The sequence below is a fragment of the Bacillus rossius genome, chromosome 12 (assembly GCF_032445375.1).
Source record: "Bacillus rossius redtenbacheri isolate Brsri chromosome 12, Brsri_v3, whole genome shotgun sequence".
Classification (NCBI taxonomy): Eukaryota; Metazoa; Arthropoda; class Insecta; order Phasmatodea; family Bacillidae; genus Bacillus; species Bacillus rossius.
In genome coordinates, this window is record NC_086339.1 from 54,642,276 (window position 1) to 54,664,859 (window position 22,584).

Genomic DNA, 22,584 nt, shown 5'->3' on the forward strand with positions numbered 1-22,584 from the left:
AGCGTTCGTCCCGCACTTTGGATCTTTCTCCACCCATTCAAACTCTTCCGTACATTTGTCATTGTATGTGGTGACCGAACTCGTTGACATTTTGATAGTTTGCGCCAATTACATGTTAGATTAAAAGATTCAAAACAACGTCCCGCACAACTAAACTTTTAAAAAAAACTCGAGAAAAGTATCCGTGATACCGTGACGCAACAACATGAGCGCAAAGTAAAAACAAATATACATACAAAACTAGTGCTACCAACATGCCGTGCGAGAAATTACTACCATCCTACAACAACATTTTCAGCCAAAATGCTGTTGCTTTTGAATACAGAAACATAATAAGTATGGAAGTCTGAATTGTTAACGGTTTCTTACGTACTACAAAAGTTTTTAAATGCAATATGAACAAATTAACTTTCACAAAATATAGCACACGAGCACACTGTCGTGCTTCGACGGGTGGTGAACGTGCTCATTTAACAGCCGTATGTTATTGTGATCGTTACTTCATAAAAAAAATTCCCGGTTCTAATAAAAATTCCTGGTTGATTCCAGGTATTCCTGGTTTTTTTAAGAAATCCTGGCTATTTCCCGTATTTCCCGATTTCCCGGTTGGCTGGCCACCCTGATTGGGATCAAAATTGCTTCATCACTTGATCAGAAGCATGGGATTTAAGTGGAGGAAATGCAGGTCCAAGAGAAAAATACTCATTGAAAGAGCAGACATAGGGACGTGGCGTAATGAATACCTTCACAAAATACGACACTACCGCGAAGTTGGCAGAGATATTGTCTACCTAGATGAAAGTCGGATAGACAGTAATTTAACTGTTTTTAAATGCTGGCAGCATGAAGATGAATTCGGAGTTTAAAAACATGCTAGCGCAGGTAGAAGGCTTATTTTGTTGCATGCAGGTACTGAGAATAGATTCTTTCCTATTGCACGGCATATTTATAAAGCAGGAACTGCCAAGGGAGATTACCATGGCCAAAACAATAATGTGAATTTTGAAAGTGGATGGACAAAATTTTATTGCCTAATCTTCCACAAAATGCTGTAGTTGTGATGGACAATGCTCCATATCATAGTATGGAGATTAATAAAGTCCCGTCCAATTATGCAGTAAAAAATTACATAATGCTGTGGCTGAAGAACAACGGGGTTGAATATGAGAGCATGCTCAAAGTAGATTTGTACAAGCTTGTAGAACTGCATAAGCCCAAAGAAAAAGCATTTAGAATAGACTGTAAAATCAATCAGTTTGGTCACACAGTACTCAGACTGCCACCTTACACGTGTGATCTAAATGCAATTGAGTTAGTATGGGGAAAAATCAAGAGACTAGTTAGAGAGAAGAATGTCACTGGCATATCACTTACGAAACTTAAAAACTTAACAGAAGCTTCAATTTCATTAGTGACGAAAGAAGACTGGGCGGGATTTTGTAGACACGTGCAGCACGTCGAGGAAGAATATTGGAAGAAGGGTGGAATTATTCCAGACGTGACAGACAGTATTATTGTTAACTTGGATGGTGAAGACAGCGACTCTGAAAATGATAGTGACGAGTCATCATGTGCTGCAGTGCTGAGTGATAATACTAATTCGGGGTCAGAACTGGCGCGGCCGTTGGAAAAATGTTAAGAAAAGAGTGAAGTGATATGTTTTATTTATGTCTGAAAAAACATAACTATGTAAACACCGGTATACAATAACAATTATTAAAAATGTTACAATATAGACGTTTCATCAATTGCATATCATATACACACTTGCAGCCCTCAACACACGACTTCTACATACTTCTATCTGTATAACTGGAATTGAGTATTAATGGTGAGTTCATGTCTTACTATAACTTACGTAGCTGTACTTTGAAGCATGTGAAAAGTATCGAAGCATGCCTATTTTGTGTTATCGCTTTGTAGAAGTGATTAGGAATTCTTTAAGTAAACACACGTAGTGAATACCTGTTCGGATGCTTCTATACATCTATTTCGTGGTGATAAGAAACAACATGGTATTGCATTAGTTGAGTCGAGTCAATGTTTTCACTTTGCACAGTATCACACACAACCTTGTCTCCGTGCCTTCGTGACGTCAGTGCTCCTCTCCGCGGCCGCATTCCTGGCAGGGATCTTCCCATCGGTCACGGGCAGTAGCTTGTTTTCCTGTCAAATTTTTCTCACTGAATTTCAAACTTCTTCAATTTCACAAAATTCCAAATAGTCTCGTTTAATGCAAGCTGCATCTGAAGGGATCATTTGATGCTTGTCAAACAATGCTTCTAGAGAAATTTTTACTGTAATGGTTCTTAAAGGTTTATATATTATCACAGTTGGAGATAGAGATAAGATGCAATTTCGCATTTCAGAAGGCATCTAACACAGAGTTCTGTTGTAAAAATTTCTTCCATTAAATTTTGTACTGCACTACATCAATAAAACTCCTTGAAATTTTAATGCAGATTTTATGCCCAATTCTACATCAACATATTCCACAGACTTCAGATTTGTCTGATTTCTTGGGTCAAAGGCAATTAACTTAGTTCCACTTTGGCTAATAGATAAAACAGATTTCTTTAAAAACCTGGCTGATTTTCCATTTAGCACTGAGTACAAATCTTAAACAAATATGGTAATTATGGTTTGATGGATTGAAATATGGTCAAAACCTGTTCTAACTGCAAATAAACAGACAGCAAAAATTCAATTTCTACTAACTTTGATCAGCCAAATGAAATATAACCTTCCTAAAATTTGGGATATTGGAGGATGTTACTCCACAAATGACAATATTTAAATGGCCGTTTCAAAACAATTAAATTTTCAAACAATTGAATTTGACAAAAATTGAATGGAGAAAGAAAATAAAAAGTTACAATTGTGTATTCCGGTTGTCAAGATGGAAAATTCTTAAACAGGTATCAGATATCTCTGAGAAACTCATGAAGCTTCCTGATTACATCTTTATCAGTCTTGTATGCTCCCTGTACAAAATGCAAATAAAAAGTTCATTCATCAAAAACTATTAATTGGTCATCTGAGGTGCTGTCTCCAAGGAACTTCAAATTGACACTTGGCCCATCTAGAGGTATCTGAATTATGTTTTTAAGATTCAATCACCAGCTTTTTATTGTAGTTAAGCCAACAACCAGGCACACCCACCAGTAATCACATTTAAGCATACAATTCAACAAGAAGTCAACAAACGTTATGAAGTTTAGACCGGATACTAGACTCTAAAAAATAATTAATTCCACTTGTATACAACTTCTTGAGTCATTTAATCTAACTTTATGACAATACAATTTTAACACTTACTCATCCTATTTAAGGCTGGTTTACTTGTAAAAGGGAGATTATATGCAAAAGACCACATTCAACATTTATATAACCGTGTGCAGCCTAATTGGAGTGAGAATAAGAAAATGGTATGGTAGAAGATTAGTACCAAATCAGGCATCTCCCACTTATATCGGAAAGTTAATAAATTCCTAAATGTATTTATAAAATATCTTTTCTCTGTTCCAAGTTATTCCAATACATTTACCAGACTCAAATAAAACACCTTTGGAACACTGCATTGATTGCCAACTTTTAGATACCAAAACCAACACCTGTTAGTTAGTCTATCACAAAATAGTGCCGTGCAAGCAAAGCAAACTGCATGTGTATTATCTAGAATTTATTTTCTTTCAATGTGGTACCAGTCAACACTACAGGTGTGAAATACACCCACCTCTCTAAGTAGAGCCCTAATTAATTCCAGGAAAATGAAGTGCCAGTCAAAATAGCATTAATAAAGTAAGTTATCAAAATTATTCATTTCCAACCACTGACATTGTATTTAACTTACCACTATAATAAAGACACTACTCTCAATAACAATTTAAGGTATTAATTGTATTACCTGATACATTTAAACTATATATAAATAAATGTTTAGTTACAATTTAAAAATAAACATACAAAAATAAAATTAGTGAAAAAAACTCACCAGGCAGCATTTTTTACATAATAGGCCTTGAGCATTAAAATTCCCTAACATAACTAAAAATAATAAAAATAATAATAACGTGTTACAAAAACATAAGTTACTAAATAATACTGAAGGTCTCTCTCTCTCTCTCTCTCTCTGTGTGTGTTTGTGTGTGTGTTTGTGTGTGTGTGAGAGTGTGTGAGAATGTGTGTTGGTGTGTGCGCGTGTGCGTGTGTGTGCGCGCGTTTGTTTTTTTTCCCTATGGACTCCAAAACTGCTGGACCAATTTTGATGAAATTTTCAGGCAACCCTCAGATTAGCCCAGTGGGTGATCCTGTTAAGTTTGGTAGCAATTGTATAAACAAATATTTTTGGCTATTTTGTGTCTTATTTTCAATACAAATTAAAACAAGATTAGTTTTTTTTATATAAAGATTTTTGAACATTATACCACTTTAATCACCAACAATGTGACTTGCCTCTAGTGCATCCTTCTAGGCATGAGCTGAATATTCTATGAAAGCTTCTGGCCTTCCTCAATACACTGCTGCCTACTTGTGGGGTTGCGTAATATAAGCATTGACCGCACACAAACAAATGAACATACACACAAAGAGAGAGTGAAATATTTCTGCTTTATATAAATAATTTCAGTATTTTACCTGGACACTAGCAAATTAGTAATGAAGGAAGTAAGGGATGGTGAAGCTGCCATTTTAATGTCACATAAATTATTTGCATGTGTGTGTGTAGTACCGTAGCTATTGTGCCACCAGCATGTTATCACATGTTATGCACACAAACACACATTATAAAACACACTTATATTTCCATAGTGCGGCCAGATATTTAGTACAATACGTAAGTGTTGTTAGTCGCAAGCTCAGTTCCACCAGCCATCGAGCCGCGGCTCACCTGAGGTGCTCCACGTCGGGTTTCTCGGCCACATCTGGTCGTTCAGGTTCAGTATCTCTTTCGTGTCGTTCTTTTGTTCTTCTACACCCCATAGTTTCTTTGCAGATGGTGCTATCTGGAAAACATGAACAGAAAAAAAATAAGCTACTGTATTCAACTGTAAATACAGTGTCAAATAAGTCTAAGTAAAACCTTACATAAAAATATAACTGTACTTGCTCAAATTGTATATGAGTAATCCACCAGTGTTTAAATTCTTATATTTTCCCTATTATATTAATCAGTTTTACCTCCTTTAGACTGTAATGCCAAATAATTGATGAAAACATAACATTTACACAATAAACAAATTTTTTGCAGTATGTATGACAAGTGTTTAAAATTAAATTGAGTGGTACAATATTATGTTTAGAATTTGGTAGACCTTTTAGTAAATAAATTATAACTACTGAAACAAATTCAAGAAATTCTTTTTAACGAATGTCAATGCCTAAATAAAATGTTTCTAAATTAAGTTGTACATAGGTACACACATTTTGACACTAATTGTTCCTGTCACTGTGATAATGTGTGATAAAGGGTCTATATACAAACATTTATTAACAAGAGCGACCGGACTGCAAGTGTATCCTTGAACATGCTATGTGCACCACTATCAACCGTGGAAAATACCTGCTCTCACGAATACTTTGTCCCAAGAGAAGCATGTTTACCACATCAACCTGGAGTCACAACACTAGAATGGTCAACAAATATACTGAGGCAAATCTGTTAATCCTATGTACTTTCTAAAGGATTGTCCGAAGCAAAAGATGATTTCCATTTTTTTCCCCCTTCAAAAAATATAACCTGAGAAACTTGCATCTAATGAGTTTTGCACCCAGAAAAAAAAAAACAGTCTACCCACATGATGTCTGGTGTAACATCAGTGAATGTGTTTACTTGCAAGTCTAACTGGGATAGCTAGTTGTCCATCCTGTTAATTTGTATGATTAAGCAATTTCAGTGGAGCAATGGTGTAAGACTACGTACACACATTTAGGTTGTATTAAAAACTTTGTAAAAAATTATGTGCTTAATGTTTAATGCTAGAGGTTGATCTGCAATGCATTACATTTAATAATGGATACATAGAGTGCACCTATCAACACTATGCAAGGCAAATACATTATATTTGCGAGGATCCTAGAGACGAGTGCCGGCCATGCAGGTCCAGACCTGCCTCCTTGAGTGGGCATGGCGCAGGTACCAACCCACCCAATCAGCGAGCCTCTTTCTGACCCTGGGAGTCCAGGAGGGTCCTGCAGGATCTGTGTGTTCTCGCAGCTTCGGCCTCGATGACAGGACACGGGTAACGCCAGCAGGTATAAAGAGCGAGAGAGAGGCTGGTGGCGATATCGACGAATCTTCGGAAGAAGAGGGTGAGTGCGGCCCTTTTGGCGAGCGATATCAGGGGGCGAGCAACGAGCTGAGCCTCGTGCAAGTTCGGAGCAAGTGTGAGGGTATCGCAGCATGACAGACGAGTGAGTAGTGCGAAGCAGTGCGTTGGGTCTGAGGTGTACGGTTAGAGACAAACAGTAGAGATCACCGTTGTAGAGCCGAGCTGGACTAGGATAAAAGACCTGGGTCCTATTAAAGTGAGTTCAGTATCTTATCACTGTGTAGATTCGCTTCCTACTAGTATTATAAAGTAATATCACTAGGATTTAAAACTGGCTGAGAAAGAAGGTTTTATAATTTAAGAAACTACCATTAAAAAATAGAACTGCTTATTCTATCAGTAGCGCTCAACTAAAATAAAGCTAAACTAGCATTCTTTGAAGTAGAATGTACGACTCCTTGTGACTGATTCTCACCCCTGGGGAGACCACAAAAGTCTGGCCCATGAACAAAAGATTGGAGATTTTTTTCCTCCCCCATTTCCCCTTGGCGCGCCGAGACACGGAAGACCGGTTCCACCGACCGTGAAGCTGTTACGTCAGAGCTGCTACAAGGTCTCTCATACAGTTCACCTTACTTTCTCTCCGATAGCGTAGAAGCCAGCGCACTCACAGCAACTCACTTTCTTCTGGTCGACCAACACGGGAGGCATCTGCTACGAGTGGAACCAACATTTCCTATCACAACCTCACAACCCCTTGCAGTTACATCCCTTATCAACCTAGATTGTATTGGTAAGACATCAGCTGCCACAGTAGATTTTAAATACGGTTCTGGTGCTAACAACTGCGCAACACATACAGTAGGGTACAGGAGAATCATAGGATGGACGAGGAAGAAGGGTAAAAAATTAAGGATTTATAATAACTTCAAAATAATCACGTTGGACCATTTCACGATAAATATGAAAAAAAAAAATGAATTTCTTGTTGTAGACAACGAGAGACTACACAGTAATTTTATTGTGTGTGTACTGAACAGAACACGTGGGATGAAGAGCTAATCGGAGTGTGCGGCACGTAACGAACATCAGACACTTTCCGCGTAGAGAAATGTGTCGTGAGATGCGTCACGCCCGAAGAAGGGGTTAAACCCGTGACCCGGACAGACTATCGAACCCCCGCCCCGTCCGGCCGGCGCGCGCTGCTCTCTAGCGACCTCGCATGCTGCACAACAGTTCTCAAGCTCCAAACTAAATAATGTATCAAATATATTCCGAGCCAATCTTTTAATTTGCTGTTAAATTTCGTAGCGCAAGCAAAACTCCGTCAAGTTCCCTGTTTTGGCGGTGTCGCGGGAATTGGGAGCGAAGGGATTTTATACCAGTCAAACTTTGCTGTTGCACTGTCAGCAACTGTATTCATCCAGTCCAATTTCACCAAGTTTCACTGTGGGCGTTTTGAATGACTTGTGGCCAGTTAACATATTAGGGGGAAAATTGAACAAAACAGTTATTTGTCTGAGTCCACAGCTAAATTGAAGGGTTAAAAAACAAAACGTTACTAGCGTCATTTCATAAAAGTTTATTTTACCAACGTATTGTGAATACCACGGCGGGTAGGCGCTCCTGTAGAAAGTTATAGAGGTACAGGTCCCGCGGCGCGCAGCGGCGGACTGCCAGCTGACCCACGGTCAATGCCAGGGTGACGTCACGGCCCGGCCCGCGCCCGAGCAGAGCCGCGGCACACGACCATCATGCAACTGAGTCAGGTTTAGTCTTCAATATCCCAATACACACGGAACTTGCCAAGATTTAACACGCGACCACTTTTTAATATTAGTTTATGTCTTCCGTCATTACGGCAAACTCCCTGATTTAGATGGCAGCTTCCCAAATTCCGCTATGCAGTTTTGAGGCAATCTGGCTGCTCTAACACTAACAGGGATAGGAAAAGTGAAATAACCATAGTGGGGGAAACGCTATAAATAAAACGCGCCAAGTACTCTACCTCATTAGTGATCTAGAAAGCAACATTATTCACCAACACATTTGATATATAACGTGCATACAATAGTGAAGTCTGATTTCCTAATACAACGAACAAATCACACAAGTTTGAAAGAAACCTGCAGTAGTTAATAAATTAATAATCATTTAAAGTCTGAGGCTAAGACTAATATGACATAACAAGGAGAGGGCAGTATATATGCATACTAGGCGTAAGGGACGGTAACCCCTCTACTATTAAGTGCACAAAGCCTTTGGGTTAGGTAACGAAGCAGACCCGAGAAGACGCATTTATAAAATTTAAAAAAATTTTAAGTATAGGTACTGATTAATATTCCCTTCACAAGCGAGCGCATAGCTCAGACGGCAGCGTGCTTGTATATTAACCACTCAATCGCTGGATCAAATCTTGCTGCACGCATTTTTTAGTTTTTTTTTTTCCCTTTATTTGCTTACTACATATATTTCTAATAAATAATATTGGTGTAGATGAAAATTTCGGTGTGAAAAAAAAATCGTGTGTATGTGTGTGTATGTATATGTAATATATATTATATATAGTTTCATTACCAAATTGAAAAATACACATTTATAAATTAAAATAAAATAATAAAGGCGTACACGCAAGTTTAATCTACATAATAAACCTGTTCATCGCTCGGGGTTTTACAGGCGTCTAAATGGTACTTGTCGTTAAGCCACCGACAGTTACAAGACATCTAGCATACCTTATGAACACTCAGTTCTTGCAGTTACAAGGTTTATTTTAAGTTTCTGGGGAAAAACCAACTTCATTCAAACCTAAACATTTCTCGCTCATCGCACAATTTCGCAGTATTCTGCACATTTATTTTTGAATATTAATTTACAAGTGTGTGTTTAATTTTCAATTAGGAAAAAATATTTTCATATTGTTACAAACGTGAGCAAGGCCGGGACACGTGCAGGTGCAGAGCTGGCTGGCGACTGCCGCAACATGAGATGCACCGCGCGCGCCTGGAAGATAACAAGGATTGTCGCTTTCCCCCCTCCTTCCCAACCCTCCCCGCGCGGCGCAACTGACACCTGACAGCTGCGGAGTGACGCGAGCCGCCGACACGTGTTTCGAGAGATTTCTGCCGTCGGGATGGCACGGAATGACGCGACTGGCCCCAGCCGAGCTCGCGAGTTCTGGAAATTGCGGCTGATAGATAAAACGAGGACGGCGGCCTCGAAAGAATTAGTCTGGGTGGGAGTCAGAGTTCAGAGAGAGAGAGAGAGAGAGAGAGTTCAGACGGGAGCCTTCCCGCGGCGGAGCTTCCGGGGCGATAGTGCCGCGGGTGCGGCAGTGGCGAAGTCATTGAGTTCAGTTCCGGGCGATAGTGTCGCGGGCGCGGCGGAGTTCCGGGCGGAGTTCCGAGCGAAGTTCCGAGAGAATCGTCGAGCGGATCCTCGGCGAAGGCAAGTGCGTCGGCGGCGGCGGAGTCCCACTGCGGAGACCCACGAGGGGTCTGCGGCGAGAGTTGCGCCAGAGATGCGGACCAGCGAGGTGTGCGGTGTGTGAAAAGGGGTGACTGGGGAAGCAACATCATTTTAAATGCATTTGATTATTTGCCATTTTAGAAGATTATTTGTAAGTGACATAAGTAGTGGCCATCAATAAAACTGTGTGTGTAATAAAATATATTAATTGGGCTATCCTTTACGAACCTGCGGTAATTCGTAATATATTTTTTTTTGATTCGCACTCAAATTTTCACCCATTCCAATAGTTTTATTCGAAACATAAGTAGGATGCAAAGAAAAATAAAAATATAAAAAGGGAGAAAAAAATAAAAATAATGCTGAGATATTTGATTCAGCAACCTAGCGGTTACTACAATTACTATTTAAGTTTATGCGTCACATGTTTGTCGCTTTACATGCTTTCACAGTGGTTACATGGACACTCCTGTACTCAATACTTGTTTGCCAAATTTATTAAAATTTATATACATTATTTAATTACACACAGTTAATATATGCTAATAAAAGAACATTTTTAAAAACATTTTGTATTTTTTTTTTTAATTTTTGGACCCTCGTAGCTCAATGTTTTTCAACTTTGTGTCCGTTTGTCACATTTACACTTGTTACATTAATTATTTACACATTTTTATTTGATTGGGTTTGTCGCACTACGTACGTATTTCATTGGCACTGTTGGCTGGTGTTCAATTCCTTTCACATTGCTCTGGCTCATTTGTTGGCGTTCGTAACTATTTAAATATATCTGTAACAAGTGTGTGTGGGCATGGTCTGGTGACGTCATGTTGTCCTTTGTCGTGGTGCAGGAGCTGCAGACTCACTCGAATAGGGAATAGCATTCAGCCGACACAATCGCTTTACATTTGCAAAAGGCTTCTTTCTCGGCTTCGATATCCAGCCCAATGGCTTTGTACACTTAATAGTGAGATGTTACCTTCCCATATGCCAAGTATGCAGATACTGAGACCCGGAAACTATTCACTCTCCTTTAAAGATGAATGTTCTCCTAATAGGAAGCACTACGTTTACAATGGGTACGATTCCGTGGGGTGCAGTACTCCAAGACGGTTAAGGAGGTACATTTGTTTGTGATACGCCCATTACATTATTTTATTTTACTTGAGATTATAAATGGAATTATGTATCGGGGAAATGTGTTTTTACGTAAGGTTTAATGTCAAATAAGTCACCAATTTGTCCACAAGGATGAAACTTGGCTGCGGTGGCGGAGCCCAGGAGTTGGTGCGGCGACGGTTGGTGCACCTGGACTGCCCGCGGGGGGGGGGGGGGGGGGGGGGGGGCACGAGACAGCCACCCGCAAAGATACTGAGCGAAGGAGGCAGTCTGAATACGGGAAGCCTTCTTTTCACAGACAGAGCCAAACGCTCGATCGTGCATCTTCGGTTTTTTTTGTTCATTGTAACTCATGATAACTAATGGTCAATTAGGTTAGGTTAGCTACATTATAAATACTTTAAAACATTGTGGACGGTTGATTTGGTTAGGATAGCTACATTAAAAATACTGTGAAATCATGTAAACGGTTTCCTAGCCCTGGATAGCTACATATTAAAAAGTTATTTGCTAAGCAACCATAAAATGATTTTACAGTATTTTTAATGTAGCTATACTTACCTAATATAACCAACCATCCACAATGTTTTTAAGTATTTATAATGTAGCTAACCTATCCTAATCGACCGCAAAATTTAATGTCACGCCGGTTTATACAATGAGAGAGAACGGGGGAAAAAAGCGAGCAGTAACTTCGGGGAACTTCGGGTGTGGCTCCCTCGTCTGTGAAATGAAGGCTTCCCGTCTGAATACAGCCTCGAAGGCGAACTGACGTGTTCGGCCTTCGAAGGATCATGGTCCGTTTAGTATTTCATTTATTTCTGGGGCTCAAGGCGTAAACGCCGACCCCAGGGATTTGTATTGGCATTTAAAGGGGCCGCGATATATTGATTGAATAATAAGTCCTACCGTCATACGATAGAATCATTTTGGTAAATGAATGATTATATTAATTTTAAGTCATAAACTGAAGCTCTTGCAGCCAAGTTTTTACGAGTGGCCATTTTGAATTCAATTGTGGTTTCACTGGTCTGATCTCGCGACGAAACGGACGTCTCTTCCACAAAGGTATAACTAAAAATAGTTTACAATTAATGAAAAACTATGTAAACATCAGTCTAACTGTGATATTAAAACTAAGCTAAAGAAATAAGCTGAAAAGAGTTGGTATTTTTTTTGTAGTTACAACAATTCAAAATTAGTCTATGTAATTATGAAAATGGGTTTATCGTTCGCGTAGCGCATAGTCGGGAAATGCTTAGAGCCGTGAATGTCTGATCATATTCGAAGCGATTCTTTAAATAAATAGATTTTATTTTGTATGTTGGCGTTTTTCGCAGACATTTACCCAATCTCATTTTCTAATCATTTTCAAATGACTATATTTACGCCATTATGAAGACCTCAACGGCACAAATAAAATGAAGTTCGTTCCAAGTTTATAAATTAATTCACTTTTTTTTTTAAATCTTAAAACTATTTTTTTTTATAAAAGGTCCTCCCTGTTTTCTTCTACATTGAAGCACATTTTAAAGTATTTCATTCAAAACGTCCTGAAACTTTCACAGAATATACACAGGCCTTCTTTATAGGCTGACTTTACAAAATCCGCAAGGCACCAACGACGCAATAATACAAGCAACCAATGCAAAAAAAAAAAAGCACAGTCGTTTATAAATCACGGAAGTCGCAAGACTACACTCAACCCTACACCTTATAATTGCAAAATAGTAGACTTTTAACATGTTTATCATTAAAACATATTAAATTGTAAAAATAATTGATTGTAAAGTGATAGTCTTTTCACTGTGCGAAAGTTTAGAAATTGAAAACTTTATTTATATGATAAAAAAGAAGTTTCGCCTATTATACACCGCACTTCAAATTAGGCAAGCCTAAAAGCATATAGTTGAAAGTTGGGCAATACTAGCAGCAGAACTATCTTGGAATTCAGTTGTTCACTTCAATGGTCATAAGACACGTAACTTAAAAAAGTACCTGAAAAAACTATAAAGGTGACAGTACTGCTCTGGAATATGTTTGCCGTAACATTTGTATCGGCGGTTGACAAACGTCCGCTAGAATGCGCTGAAACCAATTTCCACCTCCGCCCAGGGCACAGTTTATTAAAAACTGCTGCTTATTTGTTCTTGCCGGGATTCGGTTTGGAGACGTTCTAGAATACGGCCCGTGTTACGGTTGTATCCCAACAATGCAGTGCTTATTCGCTACCTTACCCGAACATCTTGGAATACCGCCCTTAAACGTCCCGCTTTCGCTGGTGTCACACTACGCGTTTCTGACACTGCAGTTAACTCGCGAAGTGTTAGGGATGAATATTTTTTGACGTGACGTCTAATAAATCGATGACCGCCGGCTACACGCACGAAAAAGTGTACCGTTACGCACATTGTTCCGTTACGCTGTGTCCCGTTACGCTCATTGTACGCTTGCGCCGCATCTATCTCTCTTCCACTCGATTGGTCTATGCGTCTGAGGAGAAGAAAGACAGCGGCAGAACACAACTTACATCTACACGTGAACTGTTTCGTCGACTGTTTATAAAGTGAAGTGAAAAGTTAATGTGGTTTTCATTACAATAATTTCGGCAATAAAGGTTAATAATTCTTGCATTTTAAAAATCTGATTACTAGTATAATTTCAAGTATTTATTCTTTTATTATTAAAATAAAAATGATTCGATTTTATTTATAAAAGTATGCAATCATTTCATCAATGTTTTGTTATGACGTCGCGTTAAACTATCGTCCGTAAACCGACTTTACAGACAACCAATTTTTCGAACATTTTTTTAATGCAGGTCTCATCAAGAATGCACTAAGTAGGTTTATCAATTCGAACACGTAAACAATTGATCTAGAAGAAATGACGGACAGCGAGCAGTAGTAGAAGTAGAGGGGGCCGGGGAGGGGACGGGAGGGCGGGTGACCTTGGCATCACTGGTTCAGTGTTCAGCCTCAGGGACAACGGCCGCGCGTGACTCAACAGGCAACAGGCCGCGGCCTGCCAACACCGCGGCGCGCAGATCCCAGCTCTCACATCTTCGTGCTAACTTCTCACGTCATGTGCGCGTTCGAACAAAGAAGGACACAACTACACGGATATTATGCAAAATGTACGTCATACAAATACTTACACAGGACTACTGGGCCGTAATTCAATTATACCCAAAACTTAGCGATATTAACCTTTAGGTTTATTTCTTGTAATTTTTCTCGCTGATCGATACGTGAATTTTACAAGAACGGAAATGTAGGAATAATAAAAAACAGTAGATCGATTTGGTTCCACGTTCACGGGGTGGGGGAGGGGGGAGGTTGAGGATGATTTCAATTAAATAACATTCTATATCGAAATCAATTAGCGTAATTATTTGATAAACGAGTTTTCTCATCGTGCTATCAGCATTAATACGGATTACTTCGGATGCTTGGATGAAAGGTGGTGCCTCTAATTTCAGGTCAAGATTTTGTATTTACAGTAATTACAGATAAACTTGTAGCACTTTTCAATTGTTTAACTTTCACGAAATGAAAAATATATACAGCGCAAACGTTTTGCATAATTAGCTGCCAAAGTTACATTTTTAATGATTTGGGTTGTACAAATAAAAAGCATTTTATTTATTGCAGAACTGAAACTTTTTAGGTTTAACTGCAATGCCACTGGCTACTTCAAGAAATGGTTAGAATTTCTTTCAGAAAATATTAATTAGTTTTACCTGGCATTTCAAAATTCTCAAATTTGTTATGATTTTGACAGCCAAGAAACATTAAATGATTTTTTGTGATAGAAATGCAAACCATATCATGAAGTAGCCATTGGCATTGCAGTTAAACCTAAAAAGTTTCAGTTCTGTAATAAATGTAATTCTCCTTATTTGTACAACCCAAAAACATAAAAAATGTAACTTTGGCAACTAATTATGCAAAAAGTATGCGCTGTATATATTTTTAATTTCGTGAAAGTTAGAGAATTGAAAAAGTCTAAATGTTGATCAGTGATTAATATAGATATAAAATCATGCCCTGAAATGTCCAGTCCATAGCTTGGTCCACAATTCTGCAAAGATACAGCTTGTGAATCACTCACGCTTCAGAAGTAAACTCCGCACAGTCATGAGAGTAACCAAAATTTCGTTTCAGGGAGGAGGATATAGAACCACTTCGCTCGATATTTGCTTTCAAATACTTTCAATTTGTTGGTGTGAATGATAGATTTTTATAATTTAGGGGGGAGGAATATCCCCCCCCCCCCCCCCCGGGTGTACGTCATTGCGTGCAGCAATGCGATTTTCGGAAGAGAAATGAGTACATTTTCCGCGAAGCGTGAGAAATTACAGCGAGTCGACGGAACGGCCCAGCAATTTATTCTCGCGCGACGCAGGACTAAGGATGTGTCGGTCCGTTTCAGGAAATGCGAGTCACCACAAAGCCTTGGTGTTTCTCAGAACACCCGAGGTATTATTTGCAGCATTAGACTGCCAAATGTTTAAGCAGGCCTGCCTTTTTTTACTGTACGATATTAGTGATAACATAAACGAGGCCAAAGAGAAAAGTAACTAAATGATTTTAAAAAAATTCAAAGCAAAGCATTGTTAAACGAATATAGGTGTGTGTGTAGAATTTTTTCCCCCTCAGCGAAACTAATACACATATATTTTTTCAATATATGGAACGTGTTGTTTACGACCACGTACTTTAACTGAGTTATGGTAAATGTAACTCAAAACTTCCGGGCGGAAGGATTTATATTTCGGGAGAATAATTACAGTTACTTTTATACATGCACATGCGTGTAAATATGAGATTACATTTCATGCACCAGCGCGCGTTGTCCTTCACGCAATTCCCCTGTAAGAACAGCTTCATGGCCGTGGCAAGCGTCGACTTGGCGCGGAGACTCCAGCAGCGCGTTTCCTCAATAAACAAAGAGAATTAGCTAGTGCCACTCTAACTCTAAACAAGGCTTATCTTCAATGTTTCCTTGTAACTGCAGTCATTGCACGAGAAGGCGAGGCTGCCGGGCTGACGAGACTACAGCGCAGTGGCCACCTGGCGTTCCTTAAACCACCACGTCTGTGCCCTCGGACACCCGTGCACTATCAACAAACACTGGGACGTGCGATATACACGGGGTGAAACTGGACAACGCATCGATGGCTGGACATCATATCACAACACTGAACGCGTTGATATCAGTCGGCGCATTTTCGGACTTAATAAATGCCTCATTTTCGTACAAAATCTTTACGATTCTTACGCGTACAACTGGATGAAAAATACAAGGTTTCTCTGTTACTTTCCTTTCACACTAGTCTCTGAAAAAGTTAAGCACACAAGCGAAAAACGATATTAGTATTAACATTATACAGTAAATATCAGGGCAATGAATGTATACGGTTGTGATATTTTTTTTAATTGACGTCATTACAGACGGATGAGGAGTGGAAAGATAAAATGAAGCAACTGCCAGACAAAACAAGACAAGATTCACTTTTACCCCGTCGGGATTCTAACCCGGATCGCCTTGGTAAAAGGCGGGTGTTTCACCACTCAGCTGCCATGGCTCCCACAAATAAAGTAGGAATTCCTCCGTGTGATCATCTACTGGGAAATGATAAGTTTATTTCTACTGTAACAATTCTTATACCACCTTGCAAGGCAGTGTGCACATTGCAAGGTTTCTCAATGACAAGAACTCTCTTTCTGTCCGTCTCACTTGACACTCGCACACCAACAATTATCGTGCACGAGAAACACTAGAGACGAGTGCTACATGTACATGTGTCAGACCGTCACCACCCAAGAACCACTACTTTATTTAGTTCTGCAAGATGTTTCGGGCATGGCGACCAACACGCATCGCACAACATAACAGCACACACTCTTAGAACATTGCTTATGTTGCACATGGTAAATGTCATACAAGTTCAAAATTACAATTACCGTAAGCTTGGACCTTTAAAAAACTTTAATTTATTTTCAAGAAAGAACTGTCTTTGTTAATGTTGTAGCGACTTTCCTCGCGACACACAGTTGGGACAGAGCTTAGGAAGCGACGAAAATCAAAACCAAGGCGTGGATTATCACAGTTTACTGCCGACTGCGCAGAACAGAAAGTACTGCGTACACCCGCGCCTAGCGGCACTGACAGACGTGCTCGCACCCTGTCTTGTCGACTGATGCACCGAGGATATAGAAACTAGCCTTAATCACGCTGGGCGGCCCAGTCTTCGGGACACAGCAACACTCATGGAAGATACTGCGCAGCCATTATAGAAACAATTGTTGACTCTTGGTCACCAGTGAGTGTTGGATTTTAATGATTTCTGACTTTGAAAGACCATCGTTTAATTTATTTTATATGTATTTAAACGTAATTTTTAAAACCAGTTTATTTATAATTTTAAGTTATTTAATGTTAAACCTTTTACTGTAAGCCGCAAGATTTATATTTTGTTAAGGTGGTAAACTGTTAGGAGCAGGTTACCAGTGACGGTATATTTTAAATGTATTTTTTATTAGATTTTAAAGATTTGTTACTTGCGCTAGAGGGGAGTGACGTCAGAACACGTCAGCGCGTGAAGTCTTCTCGGGGCTTGACTGGCGAGGTCGCGTGAATTAGTCCGCGAATGTCACGAAAACGTCGACATGAAGATTTGGTCGGCACTTGATGTGTCGAGGGCTTGCGTGTGCCATGAGCCGAAACTACGAAGTGACGTCGGCCTTCGCCGTCAGTCCACACGAACATATCTTCATTTCTTGTAAAAAGCCTGTATCGGCACACAACGTAATTTTAAAAAGCAAATGCCACTCAAGGACACAAAGTTTGTGTGGATAATTTTTAAGAGAGTTTTAGTCGTTTTTAGTGACCCTTTGTAGGAACTTAGCCTTGCTGCAAAAAAAACAAACAGAAATTTTAATGAAATATAATATGCACGTGCCAAATGGAAAGAACTTTACAGAATTGGACCTAGAAGCCCGGACATAAATTTAAAAAAAATTCTGATTACTGCATTATATTTTACATAGCATATATGTTGTAGGCATGTAAATTTTATCGAAACCTAATTGGCCTTTACATGTAGTATTTTACGTGTATATTTGTAGCATTTTAGTACGTGTGCACGATCGTAATTTATCTGTATTTTTAAAGTAAATTTGTATAAAGCCATTTAATTGCCATTGTATGCTCAATGTAACATTAATCAGTTTATATTTCGTTTTGCCATTAAAAATAAATTTGGATACTTTAATTATGCCTATCTGACTTTGCAACTTCTTTAACTTTGCTGTAGACTATATTATTTAATATGCTTTTAGAAAGCCCCAAGGGTAATTCCATGCATGAGTGAACCTTAACCCAAAAAAATTAATTTCGGTATTTTTCTCTGAAACTTGTATTAATTGCAACACTGATATGTACATTTTATATAAATATACTTATTTGGTAATTACACAGAAACTCTCGTCTTTGAAATTACATGGAAACTATTAGTGCAGGTAAATATTTAATTTAGTTACTGGTGAAAAACTTTTAACTATGTAGTAGTGTCACACCCGTAATAAAAAAAAGTACTAAAGTTTTTGTAGCCATGTCCTAGTCTGAAATAAAGTGAAAACATTTTGTGAAAGTGAGGTTAGACATGTGCTTGTGTAATTAAGCAAAGAATTATTCATTGACAGATAATAAAAAGGTTTATTTTAAAATTTAAAAATGTGTCACACCCGTAATAATGAAAAACCTCTGGTTTGTTCACCCTTACATAGCTGTTCATGTTTTTGTGTATATTACATACTATGTGCTGAATGTACACAGTGATTTTAGGCCTACATAATGGAAATATTTTTCACTTTCAGGATGAATTCCAGAGATTATGTAAGAAAATGGAGGCAAAAGCAGAGAGATGATCCAGAAAAGTTGAAGGTTTATTAAGAAAAAGAACGAGAACGTGATAGGAAGAGGAGAAGGCGAATGAAAGACTAAAACATGACAAGAAGAAGCTGAAATTAAAACATCTCAAGAATACTGAACGACAGAGAAGATGCAGACAAAACAAAAAAGAACAGGTTAGTTGCCAAAAGAAAACATTTTCTTCACCCTTAGGATAATACAAATGTGTACAGACAAAGCTGTAAGGAGAGTTCAAAAAGCTTTGCCTGTTAGTCCAGCCAAAAATCTGCAGTTTTCGCACAGTTATTGATCACAAATGATGTACAAGATGTTTCAAATATTCAGTCACAGAAACATAATCACCAAAAACGGGCTTGGAATGAGGTAAGTGAGGAATTAAAAGTAAGAGTGCAACAATTTTACATGAGGGATGATGTAAGTCATACAACACCTGACAGGAAGGATACCACTTCAGTTATTGAACCTTCTACAGAAAAGAGAGTGACAAAGCAAAGTCTCACATGGTAATGACTGTGAAAGAAGCATTTAGTTTATTTAAGTCTGAAAATCCAGATGCAAGCATCCATATCTCAAAATTCTACGAGCTTCGCCCAAAACATGTTTATTCTTCATCACAGCTTCCTCACAATGTGTGTGTTTGCAGATACCATGCAAACTTTAACTTTATGTTACAGGCAGCTAGCAATAAAATAAAAGATCTTCCTGCTACATCCAAAGATCTATTAAGTAAAATGTGTTGTGGCATAGGTAATGAAAACTGTATGATAGGATGCTGTACAACTTGTGAAGACAGTATATTCAAATTACCAATACGCGGGCCGTTGACTTGACGAAAGAGGTTAGATGGAAACAGTGGACAGATGTAGATGGACGGCCAAGGCTGGTGGAAACAGAAGGATCAATTGAAGATCTATTGAATGAAGTGCAAAATCAATTAGCATCATTTAAAATTCATTCATTTGTTAAGAATGTACAGGCTAAGTATTTCGAAGAAAAGAAGCTCTCTCTCCAGCAAAAGATGGAGTAATTCTGCAGATAGATTTTGCAGAAAACTACTCAGCCACATATCAGGATGAAATTCAGTCAGTCTATTGGAGCCATAATCAGATCACAATTTTCACATGTTGCTCCTGGCTTGGTGATGGTGAAAAAAAGTGTTATGCTGTAATAAGTGATGACTTAAGTCATCACAAATACTCGGTTTGGACATTCATTAACACCATAAACTCTGATTTAAAAGAAAATCGTCCAAATGTTAAGCACATCTGTTTGGTTTTTTTTTCAGACGGATGTGCTGGACAGTTTAAAAATAGGTACACCAGACCTGCCAACATTCAAATTAAAAAAATCATGAGGTCCTCAATAAAAATTTCAGGCCCATAAATACAGGTTAGATATAAAAAACAACAAATGAGAATCTTTAAATTTAAGTGACATACCTGTACATGTGTTACATGGCCACTGCTTCAAAATTTATTTCAACAAATTATAGGTTGCAGATTTAATTTAGTTGAACATAATTTAGCGCTGTCGTGTATTGATCATGCAGGGCCGCAACTAAAAAAGCTGTAAAATAACATTCTGCTCGCGTAACACTATTATCACTGTTCACAGCAAAATTAATTGTTTTATTGGAAGCAATACACTTCACGAGTTAGTTGTGTTTTTTGTAGCGACATGTTTCACAATGTCTCCTCTTCCACTATGCGAGATAGAAAAATAGAAAAATCAGCACGGCACATGCTACAAAACACAAAATTGCTTCCTTTACGTGACTCGAGTATTGATGGAAACTCGTTACTGTAAGCTTTCGTAAAACTTGTTTTGTAACTTTTACAAACAAAATCTTGGGGCCCCGAAAAATCGTGAGGAAACACTATTTTGGCGTGAGGGCGTGAGATGGACCTTAAAATCGTGAGCCTCACACCAAAATCGTGAGAGTTGGCAGGTCTGTACACCTTATCAGGATTGTGTTTCCTCAAAGATGATTATGATCTGGTTGGCGAATGGAATTTTTTCGCTACTTCCCATGGGAAGGGAGCTGTGGATGGTGTTGGAGCAGTGGTAAAAAGAAAAGTCTGGCAACAAGTAAAGAGTAGGAGAAACACAGTAATAACTGCACAATAGTTCTATGAATGTTCAAGGAAATCTGTCAAAGGCATCAATATTCTCTTTGTATCAAGTGATCTGATTTCAGAATCCAGAAAATTGTTTGAACCTAGATGGGAAAATGTGCTTGCAATACAAAAGCTGCAATCTAAACACCATTTTAAATTTTGCAATGAGATTAGTGTCCTAGTGGGGCGTACATATTCATCAAAACTGGAAAGATGTGATATTTTGGATTGCCCAGACACCAAAAGAAAAGGAAAATTAAGATATTGTGAAGTATATTCTGAATCAGATGATTCAACAAGTTCTGAACAAGATACTGAAACTGTGTCACCACCTACCATACATAACCTCAAACACGGAAAGTATGTATTGGTGAAATTTATGGGAGCTGGAAAAAAGAAAAACATACAATATCGTTGTGTGTGTTTGTCAAGGTAATGTTGAAGAGAATGGTGAAATCAAAGTCATGGCTCTTAAAATGTGTGCTAAAGGAAACGGTAAAGTGTTTAGGACGGATTACAATGATGTTTCTTATGTTAACTTTGATCAGGTAGTCACCGTCCTTCCCAAACCAACCATACAAATCATTGGAGACAGGTATTCATTTGTATTTTCGAGAAGAGTCGATGTTTATGAGAAAATGTAGAAAAATGTCAAGCATATAGTGGAAAGATTTGGCTACTTATGTTGTTTATATCTTGGTGTTTTAAGGGTGTTTTTGTGTTGAAAGTACTAAGTCACACTTGTAAGAAACTGTCATGCCCATAATGCTAGACATTTCAGACATTTCTATTCTAATTTTAATTTGTATCCAATTTTTTTATAGTTCATAAATACTTATTTATGTTAGCTTGTTACAACTGATGCATGCCATTGTTTTTCCACAGTTTACAAAACATATCATATTTTTATTGACAGATTATGTTTGAGGAAATGTAATAAAGTGTGTAAAGACCAATATTTTCTGTAAAGAGAAATTGCATATGGTATTAATATTTAGGTTTTATTTATGATAGCTCAGTTATGTACTACATAAAAGTGTACCAAGTCACACCCGTAAGAAACAGTGTCACACCCGTAATAAAAGGAAAAAATTAAACAAAATTAAAAAAATATAAAATTTTACTTTTTCAATTGTGCATACTAACGTACTGGCATGTTTTTTTATTTGTTAAATTTACAGAAATATTAAATTATATTTAGCAGGATGTAGAGTGAGGGAACATTTCTGTCACACCCGTAAGAGACTTTGAAGTTTGATGTTGAAATTAAATAATTTGTCAATCCAGGTATAATTTTAGAGTAAGAAACATTTCATGATACTGTACCTAAATAAAATATGATAACAAAATTTTTCTTTTTACATAATATTTTAAGGATAGTTATTTTAAAATGTTCTTTCGAATGTCACACCCGTAAGCTTGGAATACCCCCCAACGGGATGTTCGAGACCCAGTGAGCAGTAACCACACATTAACCACTGTTTCAAGTATCTACAAATACATGGTGAACCAATTTCATGACTTTTCCAGAACCTTCAAATAAAATATTTTTTGCAACTTTTGATTTACCACAAGGTTATTTTTAAACATGGTAACAAAATAAACACCGCAAATGTAATGCGAAATATATTTACCATAGCAAAAACATGCTGAAACCTTTTCAAAAATAA

At 38.1% G+C, this 22,584-nt stretch overlaps 1 protein-coding gene across 4 annotated transcripts in view; it reads right to left on the minus strand.

Moving 5' to 3' along the window:
- LOC134537950 (maternal protein pumilio) overlaps positions 1 to 22,584 on the minus strand; it is a 448,094-nt gene that overhangs the window by 310,143 nt on the left and 115,367 nt on the right. For all 4 annotated transcript variants that reach the window (XM_063378958.1, XM_063378960.1, XM_063378959.1 and 1 more), the window contains one exon: positions 4,892 to 5,006. In XM_063378958.1, the coding sequence (XP_063235028.1) occupies positions 4,892 to 5,006 (115 nt within the window). The remainder of the gene's footprint in view (positions 1 to 4,891; positions 5,007 to 22,584) is intronic.